The sequence below is a fragment of the Nematolebias whitei genome, chromosome 14 (genome assembly GCF_014905685.2).
Source record: "Nematolebias whitei isolate Nwh7 chromosome 14, NemWhi1, whole genome shotgun sequence".
In the NCBI taxonomy this organism is placed as follows: Eukaryota; Metazoa; Chordata; class Actinopteri; order Cyprinodontiformes; family Rivulidae; genus Nematolebias; species Nematolebias whitei.
In genome coordinates, this window is record NC_056511.1 from 23537038 (window position 1) to 23547072 (window position 10035).

At 42.9% G+C, this 10035-nt stretch overlaps 1 protein-coding gene across 1 annotated transcript; it reads left to right on the top strand.

Moving 5' to 3' along the window:
- The first annotated feature begins 904 nt into the window (after positions 1–904).
- Positions 905–7859, top strand: dnajc18 (DnaJ (Hsp40) homolog, subfamily C, member 18). The gene is made up of 8 exons (XM_037687418.1): positions 905–1235; positions 2626–2794; positions 3345–3490; positions 4910–5116; positions 5207–5319; positions 5473–5582; positions 5683–5855; positions 6852–7859. The coding sequence occupies exons 1-8, from the start codon at positions 1109–1111 to the stop codon at positions 6974–6976; spliced, it is 1170 nt and encodes a 389-aa protein (XP_037543346.1). The 5' UTR covers positions 905–1108; the 3' UTR covers positions 6977–7859.
- Positions 7860–10035: the final 2176 nt, after the last annotated feature.

Sequence of the window (10035 nt, forward strand, 5' to 3'; positions counted from 1 at the left end):
CATCCATCTGCGGGGGTAGCATTCTAAGTAGGGAGGCCCAGACTTCCCTCTCCCCAGACACTTGGACCAGCTCCTCCAGGGGACTCCCAAGGTTTTCCAAGTGTTTACTTATGTAGGTAAAACTAGATGTTAAACAACCATTAAAATACACCAGAATGCAGGAAATGGCATCTACTTTTTTCAAAATTTTCTGGGGGAGGACCCCCAGATCCCTCATCAGTGTGTGCCCCTCCACACACATTAGTAATTCTGACACCAGTGGTAAACACTTTACTAAACAAGTACACATACGGTGTCATGTGGTGTTCAAAGTGTGTTCAACTTAATTCAGTCTTGATGATTTGTGTCAATGAACATTTGGAGTTTATACATCAAAATACACTTGATAGTTGGACTGTCCAAGTCATGTGACTTGAGTCCACACCACTGGTTTTTAAACTCATGTGAGGTGGGATAACTTTGAAAGCAGGACTGTTTTAGATTCCACATAGAAAGGAAGATATAGCACAATAACGACCCACATGACTCCACACGTCATAAACCCTTGAGCAACATCCACCTGTTTATGTTACTCAACTCAACATGTAATTTCATGACATTGCGTAATAAATACGAAATGTAAAACCTAAATGCACAAACGGACATACAAACAGAACACAAAAGATAATAGCATGTTAGGGTCATATGGAACAGTTTTAGCTCACTACACCGGAAATGACGTCACTGTGGTTTCGCCTCCACCTTTTGTCCATCACAAGGTGGGGGTTGTCCACTGCACTGTAATTTAAATAAGGGATGCCCTGTAATCGTCGCTAAAACCCTGCGAACAGCGATCGATTTTAGAAATGAAAAATGACCTGCCCGCACCCGCAGGCCTGTTTTCAGCCGGACACTAGCCGCGAACGGATACTAACCGGAGGGCGCGAGGCACTTTGAGTGACTGGCGGGCTCGCGCCGAGCTAACGTTACGCAGCTGTCAGTAACCGAAGCTAATCGGCTAGCTAGCGTTAGCTGAAGCTACTGGTCTTCTCCGGCCGCTCCGCATGAGGTTGACTGACGTTGTGCGGAGAGAAACCCGCCCGGTAAGCACCCCCCCGCAGGCACTGAAATGGACAGAGAGGAAGCGGAGCGGCTCGTGGAGAAGGCGAAGCTGTGTTTACGGTCGGGACGGACGGACCGAGCTCTGCAGCTGCTGTTCGAGGCGCAGAACATTTATCCCACCACCCGGGCCAGAGGTAAAATTAGCTGACGCACATTCTGCAATGACAGCATGACTTGCTGAATAAGTAACTTCCTACCGTCCTGTGTCTGGTGCTGGAAATTAATTTCCAGATTAATGTAGATAAGCAAACAGGCGTTAATCTTTTCCATGTAAATTAAAGCAAAATAAATCAATAAGCTAGAGAAGTGGAGCCATGACAGAAATTAGGATGTACAGGTAGTTGGAATCAAACGTTACGGTTGACAGCTTGGATTATTTTGGTGAGTCAGCATTGTCCACCGCACGTATCAAAATATTAAATATTCATCCATCCGTCTTCTACTGCTTAAAACGTAGTCAGGTCACAGAGGCAACAGGTCCATAAGAGAAACCCAGACCTCCCTCTCTCCAGCGGCACGTTCCATGTTGTTCTGGGGATCTCGAGGCGTTCCCAGGCCAGAGAAGATACACCATCCCTCCAGCAAATTTTGGGTCTTCCCCGGGGCCTCCTACCAATGGAACATGCCCAGAAAACCTCTAAAGGGAGACGTCCAGGAGGCATCCTAATCAGATGCCTGAGCTACCTCAACCGACTCTTTTCGATGCAGTGGAGCAGCAGCTCTACTCCGAGCTCCCTCCAGATGACGGATCTCCTCACCCTGTCTCTTAAGGCTGAGCTCGGCCGTCCTGTGAATGAAGCGCATTTTGGCCGCTCGTATCCAGGATCTTGTTCTTTTGGTCATGATCCAAACTTCACAACCATAGGTGAGGGTTTGCACGTAGACAGAGCAGTAAATCACATTTCGCCTTTCAACTCAGCTCTTTCTTCACCACAACCGACTGAAGCAACGCCCTCATTACTGAGGATGAGGCCCCAATCTGTCGGTCCATCTTCCACTTGGTCTTACCATCATTCGTGAACAAGACACCCAGATACTTGAACTCTTCCAACTCAGGCAAAGTACCCCCCCGACCCAGCGCGGGCCACCTACTTCTGGTTAAGAACCATGACCTCAGAATTGGAGGAACTGACTCTCATTCAAACTACTTGACACTCGACTGCGAACTTCCCAAGTGCACGCTGAAGGTCATGGCCTGAAGAAACTAGCAGAACCACATCATCTGCATAAAGCAGAGATGAGACCTCGATGTTTCCAAACCAGACACCCTCCTCTCCACAACTGCCTCTCAAGATCCTGGCCATGAAAACCACAAACGGGATTAGAGACAAGGGTGGAGTCCAACCCACACTCAGAATGAGCTGAACTTTGTGCCAAGAAAGCGGACACAGCTCCTGCTTTGGTTCTACAGGGACTGGAAATATTAACCAGGAAGGAAGAATAGTTGATATATTTACCATCTGTGTGTGCAACTAAAACCTTTGGTTAATGTTTGACTACAGACCTTTCTGTTGCTGTTCGTAGTGCTAATAGATTCCATACAGAAGAATGGAGGCAGTGCATCCTCAGAAGCAAACCACGTCCCTCCACCCACGGGCTGGAGAGACGAGGACATCGGAAACCAGGAGGCGAGGAACGAAACGAGCGACGAAAAGAAGACCTACACCGAAGAGCAGCGCCAGAGTGTTCTCAGGTGCACGTTTGCCGTTTACTGCTTTGACTGACATGTGCTCTAACAACAAATCCAAACAGTCTGATTATTTAGTTTTTGAGTTTAGGGCTTCAACCCTGTTCTCTCTTAGTGTTTGCTGTTGCTGTTCAGGTCTATTGTAGAAAACGCACATGCATAGACAAAAGCTACTGATGGAAGTGGAGCAATACATTGACAAGAGGAAAATCACCAATCAGAACTGCATGACAAGCTCCTCTCCAAATGTTCAGGGTAGTTGTACCTCCCATGTTGGGGGTTCATCTGTTCTGTTCTTGGTTCCTCAAATCAAGGCGGAGGTCAAAGAAAGACTCCACAAGGGATGTCCTGCTCACAAATACAGCTCTTTCAGCAGAAACAGATATGTTCACTGTCAGCTGAGTGTAAATTCTTCCCACTTACTGTACTTTTCTTTAAATTAACAGCTTTGTTTAGTGGATGCTATGTAACTGGCTGGTTAAAGAGAGTTTCTGTAACAGTGAACAGGCTTTTGTTAGGTTTGTCTCATAACATCCATCGTTCTTTGTTTTTGCAGGATAAAGAATTGCAAGGACTTTTATGAAATCCTTGGTGTCACCAAAAATGCTAGTGATGAAGATCTGAAAAAGGCCTACAGGAAGTTGGCGCTGAAGTTTCACCCAGACAAGAACTTTGCCCCAGGAGCCACAGATGCTTTCAAAGGTACGAGTAAAGGAGAGAGACAATGGCAAAATAATCTCTGTTGTCCTTTCATGTTATGACATTAAACTAGCAATGCACATCACCCTGCCGTGCACGACAAAGTCTTCAACAAGCATCTCATAGAGTTTGTTAGTATGTGATGAGGATAAGCTGCAGCCACACAGTATTTTAGCTTGTTATTTGTAAAATTGGCAAGTTACAGCCATGCATGTGTCTGCTAAAACCATTTGGCCAAATGGCTTTCTCATTTTCCAGACAGGGAATCTGAACTCTGATCTGTTGAATAAAATACTATCTTTTTTTATATTTTGACATGTAGTCAAGTCACATTTATTTATATAGCACATTTAAAACAGTAACTGTTATCAAAGTGCTTACCAAAAAAGACACCAAAAGATGTACATGTATTAATCTTATTATTCTAGTATCATTGAGTCCATGTCTTGCTTCAACAGTGTACACAGTACATGTATCCTTACTGACTGGCTCTGGTGGCTTTTTAATATTTGATGGTATTCAACAACGTTGATTACGGTATTAGGAATAATTGCTGTATGAACGTACTGTAGTCAGAGCCAGAGAGTTTTATTTGTCATACCCACCACATGTGGTACATGTGGTGGAATGAGATTATGTTCACAGGGTCCCACAATAAAATGTAAAAGAAAAACAGCAATATGAATTAAGTATGAACTACTGTAGGCTACAGTATACTCCTCTGGTTCTGAGCAGTTGGAGTGACTGAAATATCTCCTAGAATTTCAGAATTTAATCAGAGGAAAATCTGGGAAAATTCAGGGAATTTTGTTTTCATGAAATGCTGGGAGCCCTGGAGAGGTAATCAGTTGTAGATGTGTATCCAGTGGTTACTTCCCGAGATTTTCATTAAAATACATTTATTAATGCATGGGATATTTTGCAAACAGAAAAACAAAATAAGCATCCAAACATGGGCAAATCACATGATCGCCTTCCTCTTGTTGCAATGGGCAATAAATAAAAAATCACAATGATCACAATAAAGATATTTTCCTTGTTTAGCTTCAGTATTCAGCTCAGTCAGCAGTTGCAACACATCCTGGATGGGATGTAGTCACAGAACGATACTTTAAACAGCCCAAATTACCTTAATTTCTAGTAGAAGACATATTTGCAGTAACTTAAATCTGATTGCAGAAATTACCCAATTTTTCCAAAGTTAAATGTAGATTTCCTGGTCCTAGTGGCTCCTGGTACACAAATTATAACTGGTTTAAAGTTTTACACAGTTTGAACACCACCATTTGTCTGTCCAGTCAAAGCTGCATTAAGATCAGGAGCTGGTAGTACAGCAAATGTTCAGCAGCCACTATGTTACCAATAAAACTCTTTAAGAACATTGTCCAGCTCAGAGCTAACGAGCTCCGCTCCTTCCTACAGCAATAGGCAACGCGTATGCAGTGCTGAGCAACCCAGAGAAGAGGCAGCAGTACGATCAGTACGGAGATCAGTGTTCAGCTGCAGCCACACCCCAACACTCCGGCCACGGTCGCTCCGGACACTACCGGAGCTTCTACAGAGACTTCGAGGCCGACATTTCCCCCGAAGAACTCTTCAACATTTTCTTCGGAGGCAGGTTTCCCACTGGTGAGTTACTTATACCTGAACATTCTGACTCACAGACAGATACGTCCTCTTGTCAGTTAGCGTAAAATGAAACATTGACTGTGACTGCAGGAAACGTTCACGTGTACACCAACCAGGGAGCCTCATACTCTCAGTTCTACCAGCCTCGACGTCGACGTGCTTATGAGAGGCGCGAGGAGGTGGTGGAGGACAACCAGAGTCAGGTCAGTGACTCATGAAGATGAGGACGACACCCTGATAAACACCTGTGTCGTCTTCTGAACATGCAGCACAACAAGCCCAGGGAAACTTTTTTTTTTCAACAAATGACTCCTTATTTCCAAATAATGTATAATCTGGTGATTTTCTTCCAACAGAACACCTTCACAGCTCTCCTGCAGCTCCTCCCTGTGCTGGTGTTGATCCTCATATCAGTATTTACTCAGATGATGGCCACTAACCCCCCCTACAGTCTCTTCTACAAGCCGTGAGTCTACCATCAACCTTACATGGCCTTTAAACTAATCCCCCGGTTCCACCACAAGAAGCACCTTAAATCCTTTTGATTTTTCTGCTTTTGGTATTAGAGCCATGGGGCTGGTGGTGTCTAGAGAAACGCAACACATGGGTGTACCGTACTACGTGGATAAAAGCTTTGAGAAGGAATACCGTGGAACCGCGCTAGAGGAGTTGGAGAAAACCATTGAGAGCGACTACATCGAGCATCTGCAGAGCAGCTGCTGGAAGGAGAAACAGCAAAGTAAGCAAACAGACTTATTTGGTCTGGTTGGAAAAAAAAAGATATATCTATACCGTACTTACTGCTGTACATGTCGCATCAGTCCAAAAATGTCTAATAAAGTGAAAAAAAAAACAAATAAGTCGCTTCGTTGTATAAGTCGTATCTATTATGTGTCACCGCTGACCACCCGGAAACGTGGGCTGGTGTTGTGCCAAAAATTGATTGTCTGCCAAATGGCGGCCACAGGAGCATGCACAGGAGGACTTTAACAAGAATTTAACAAGATTAACAGTTAAAAACAATTATTTGTTTGCTCAACATTATAGTAAAGGTGTGTCTCTGTTGAACTTTTTTTAATAAATGCACTTTAATGGTCAAATCAGCTGCATTTCACCTAGTCAGCGAAATGCAGCTGATTTGACGTTTGCTCCAGGAGTTCCGGAGTGAGACAAAGGTGGCTTTTTATGGCAAGCCAAGTGTCTCATTAATAGCCACTTTGCTTGCCATTTTAGGCGGGGGCCCTCTAGTGGCTGAAAATGGTAGTGTTCAACATTTTCCATGTCAGAATGAATGAAATCGTCATATCTCAGCCAAAAATTGGGTTATAAATATGGGGGGAAAAAACGTATATTCGTCACTTCGCTGTATAAGTTGCAGAACTTGCAAATTTATGCAAAGAGGTGCGACTTATACAGCAAAAAATATGGTAAATACATCTGTCAGGTTAACGTGTTATTGTATTATAATTTTGGTAACGAGCCACTGACATCACAATTTTCAGTATTAAATGTTCCTCAGTTGGACGTGCACAATCAACAGTATTTTGTGCACAAACTAAACATGGTTTGTCAGAAATCTCTGCGAGGCACCGACAGGCAGTTTGTGTAACTCCTAGACTAATTCCACGTAATCCTCACAGCTAGAATGCTCTTAACAGGCTGCTGACTGATGCTTCATAAAAGAAATGCTAATAAGATGTAGAAAAAGAAGTAATATACACTTCTTGTTTTCCAGAGTCCGACTTGGCGAACCTGGGCCAGCTTTACCGGGATGAACGGTTAAAGCAGAAGGCTGAGTCGATGAGGCTGGACAACTGTGAGAAACTGCATCGACTGGTGGGGCGTCAAAAAGTCAAATGAGAACTGTTTGGGAGGAGAAGGTGTTTCTTTTGTGTAATTTACCCAATCTGGCTACCTTTTTGCTTTTAAAGACATTTTTGGGGGGTGTACGGTGCAGTCAGTGGTAAATTATACCGCAGGAAACCATGTGCCTTCTCTTGGATGGTAGGAGACAGAGTTAGCTGCCAGCGCTGGCTGTGGCGCTAGCAGCATGAAGTGCAAACTCACTGTGCGATGTGAAGAATAGCCTCCAAAGTTTCTTATAGAAATGGCGTATCGTATGCAGGCTCCCTTTGGGGTTACACAGGTGGTTGTATGTTTCACACATACACATGAAGTTCTTAGTTTGTTTCACCTTTGGATGCTTGTTTTTGTTTGTCTTTGCTGAAAGTTTAGATATATTTATTTGGTAGTTAATGGAGTGAAGCTGTTAGTTGAACATCTTGGCTCTTTTATTTATTTGTTTGTTAGGAAACAAGTACAATGACATGATAAATGTTTAAACAGATCCGAACACATCTGAGATTACCTTTGCCACGGAACAAATGTTGGATTATTTATCTGCTGTAGAAGAGTCATTAAAGGTGGTATCTCTCGGGGCTGTGACTTTTCACTAGCTGTGGACTCAAAAGTGGTGGAAAATGTGAGGAAATTGGCTCATTGTAGTTGCAGTCTAAATTAATTCTTTGTGTTTGTGAACAGCAAGCCTCGTTTAGAGTGGCTACTTTGAAATTGATTGCCTTTTTTCATGTGCAAAACTATTTTAGCCACACAGTTTATTTTCTGGCCCACGTTGTACCTGCTTTGAACCCACCGTGACGGCCATCCTAATTCACCTGAGTGCACTTTTAACATAAAATTGCAACAGAGCTTTAGGGCCACGTAAAAAAAAAAAGAGGAAAAAAAACATAGAATTACAAGAATAAAGTCATACAAGACTTTTTTTTTTTTTTTTGCAGCTCTCTTTTATTTATTTATGTTTTTTCTACTAGTCAGATCCACGACACGACCTGTCAATCAATCCAGTAGCGTGTCAGCAAATGACCAATCCGAAGCTAAACGCGTTGTATGGTCCGAACTCCGACACATTAAAGCAGGTTTACGCATTTTAACTGTGGTAAAATGAAGAATATTGAGCATCTTGTTAAGTTATGTTTGGTATTTTCTTAGCGTGGCCCTAAAGCTCCGTTGTGTAAAAGGCTAATCTAGAGCAGTTTTTAAAGGCTTGTCGATCATCTGTTTGGTTTTTAAGCCTTGGAGCTTTTCAGCTGTAGCACTCCTGAGATGAGTTGGAGACACTTGTGAAGACTGTCCTGCTCAGATGTTTTCAACAATCAAGCTACAAGACTGTTGAGCCACCACCAACACTCTAAGTCTGTGTCTCCAGCTAGTCCCGAGCTGTTAGAGCTACAGTCCAGTGAGATGACCACCTTACAACTCAAGACACATCCGGTAATCGGACGTCCTGCGACGTCAACATGAGATGCCTGCTGGTTGCATCATTTTGCTCCTGAGGATGCAGTTTCAGTAAATCATGATGCAGTTTGTTTAAATAGATTTCCTGCTGCTACTCCTGTGATCATGTATGATGTTTGATAGTTACCCAGAGCTCAGATACAGGCAGTGAAAGGCAGCAGGGCCTTCAGTGACTCATTCTAATCACACATTTCATCATCATTTTTATAAATTAGGTTTTCCTCTCAAATTTGCAGTCTTTTATTTTTAATTCCTGCACTCTTATTTTGTACAGATCCTTTTTTAAAAAGAAGATTTTACTCTGAAACTAAAATAGACTAACCTGTTTTTTTTTTTTAATTTCCACAGCTGGAAACTAAATCAGGTCATTCTGATTAGGATGCTGACATCGTTAAACTTTTGGTTAATGTTTTTCTTACTAATCCCAAACCATCCGTCATGTTTCCTGACGGTGAAACTGACCGTGCACCACGTCTCCCAGACTGTGATCAGACGTGCAGACAATTCAGGTTCATCTGCAGTACTTTTCTGTTTCTCCTGTTTAATATTGTCACTGTTGCATGCATCCTCGTGAGTGTTTAGTTGCACATTTATTTATTTATTGACAAACCATCATGACGATTGACACTATAATTATTCAGGTTGAGCCACTAAAATGTAAATTCTTTACTGTGATTAAAAAAAATCTTTCAGCAATTAACTTAAATTATGAACAGCTTTCCACCATTAAATCCTTGACAAATTAAAGATTTAAACTTGACCTGTTGTTCTCATTTATAAAAAAAAGTTTGACGATTTATTTGTTTATTTTTAGTGCTATTTTTTAGTCACTTCACTTGCTCTTGTCAAGGGCAGACACTTTCCCCCTCCTCTCCCTCCTCCACTTTGCTTTTGCTCTGTCCTGTCTGTGAAACTGCTTTAAAGCCTCTCTCTACATATCTTCCGAACCATAATTTTTGCTATGGATCTGGTCAGCTGGTCTCTCAGTGCAATTGATAACATTTTCTCGGTGAGAAGACAAGCTTCAGGTGAGCCAACTTGCCCTGATGACATGCACGCAGTTGGATATGTCATGGATTCCTGGAGCGATTGGAAGGTGATGTGTCTATCTCTGCTGTCTATTGGGATGTTGAAGACGCATATATAATTGGATTTATGATAATGGGTTTCCTGCTTTTTGGAATCGGCTGGTTCCTGGTCTATCAACAAACAAGGAAGTCTTCTGCAGCAAATGTGGCCCTGGTCAGTTCGCCTGCCTTATGTGATGGTTTGCTCCGTGCCTCGAGCACCCAGCCTCAATTGCTTTGCGACTTGAACACTGGCGGGATGGATCAGTTCTCGGGGAATACTCTCAGGCACAGACCACTGGTGTGTCCACTTAATTTGGACGTTTGGGATTTGTGAAGACCAGCAAAGACTCGAGGCGGACATAAATCAGTAAAGTTCTGCCTGCTCTCAAAACAAATATTGTTTAGCTGAATTCGGCTTCCCCAGCTGGCCTCGACAGTAGAGTTGCACTCGGTTCCAAATAATCCGAACCAACCTGGCCCCAGCCCACAGCCATCATTTCTGAACCCCACCCAATCTGACGAATTAACAGTAAT

Bases quoted from the DNA above. Each gene is read 5' to 3' on its own strand.
- dnajc18 (XM_037687418.1), top strand. From the start codon at position 1,109: ATGGACAGAGAGGAAGCGGAGCGGCTCGTGGAGAAGGCGAAGCTGTGT. The intron at 1,236-2,625 runs GTAAAATTAGCT...TGCTGTTCGTAG, and splicing joins TCCCACCACCCGGGCCAGAG to TGCTAATAGATTCCATACAG. The intron at 2,795-3,344 runs GTGCACGTTTGC...TTGTTTTTGCAG, and splicing joins CAGCGCCAGAGTGTTCTCAG to GATAAAGAATTGCAAGGACT.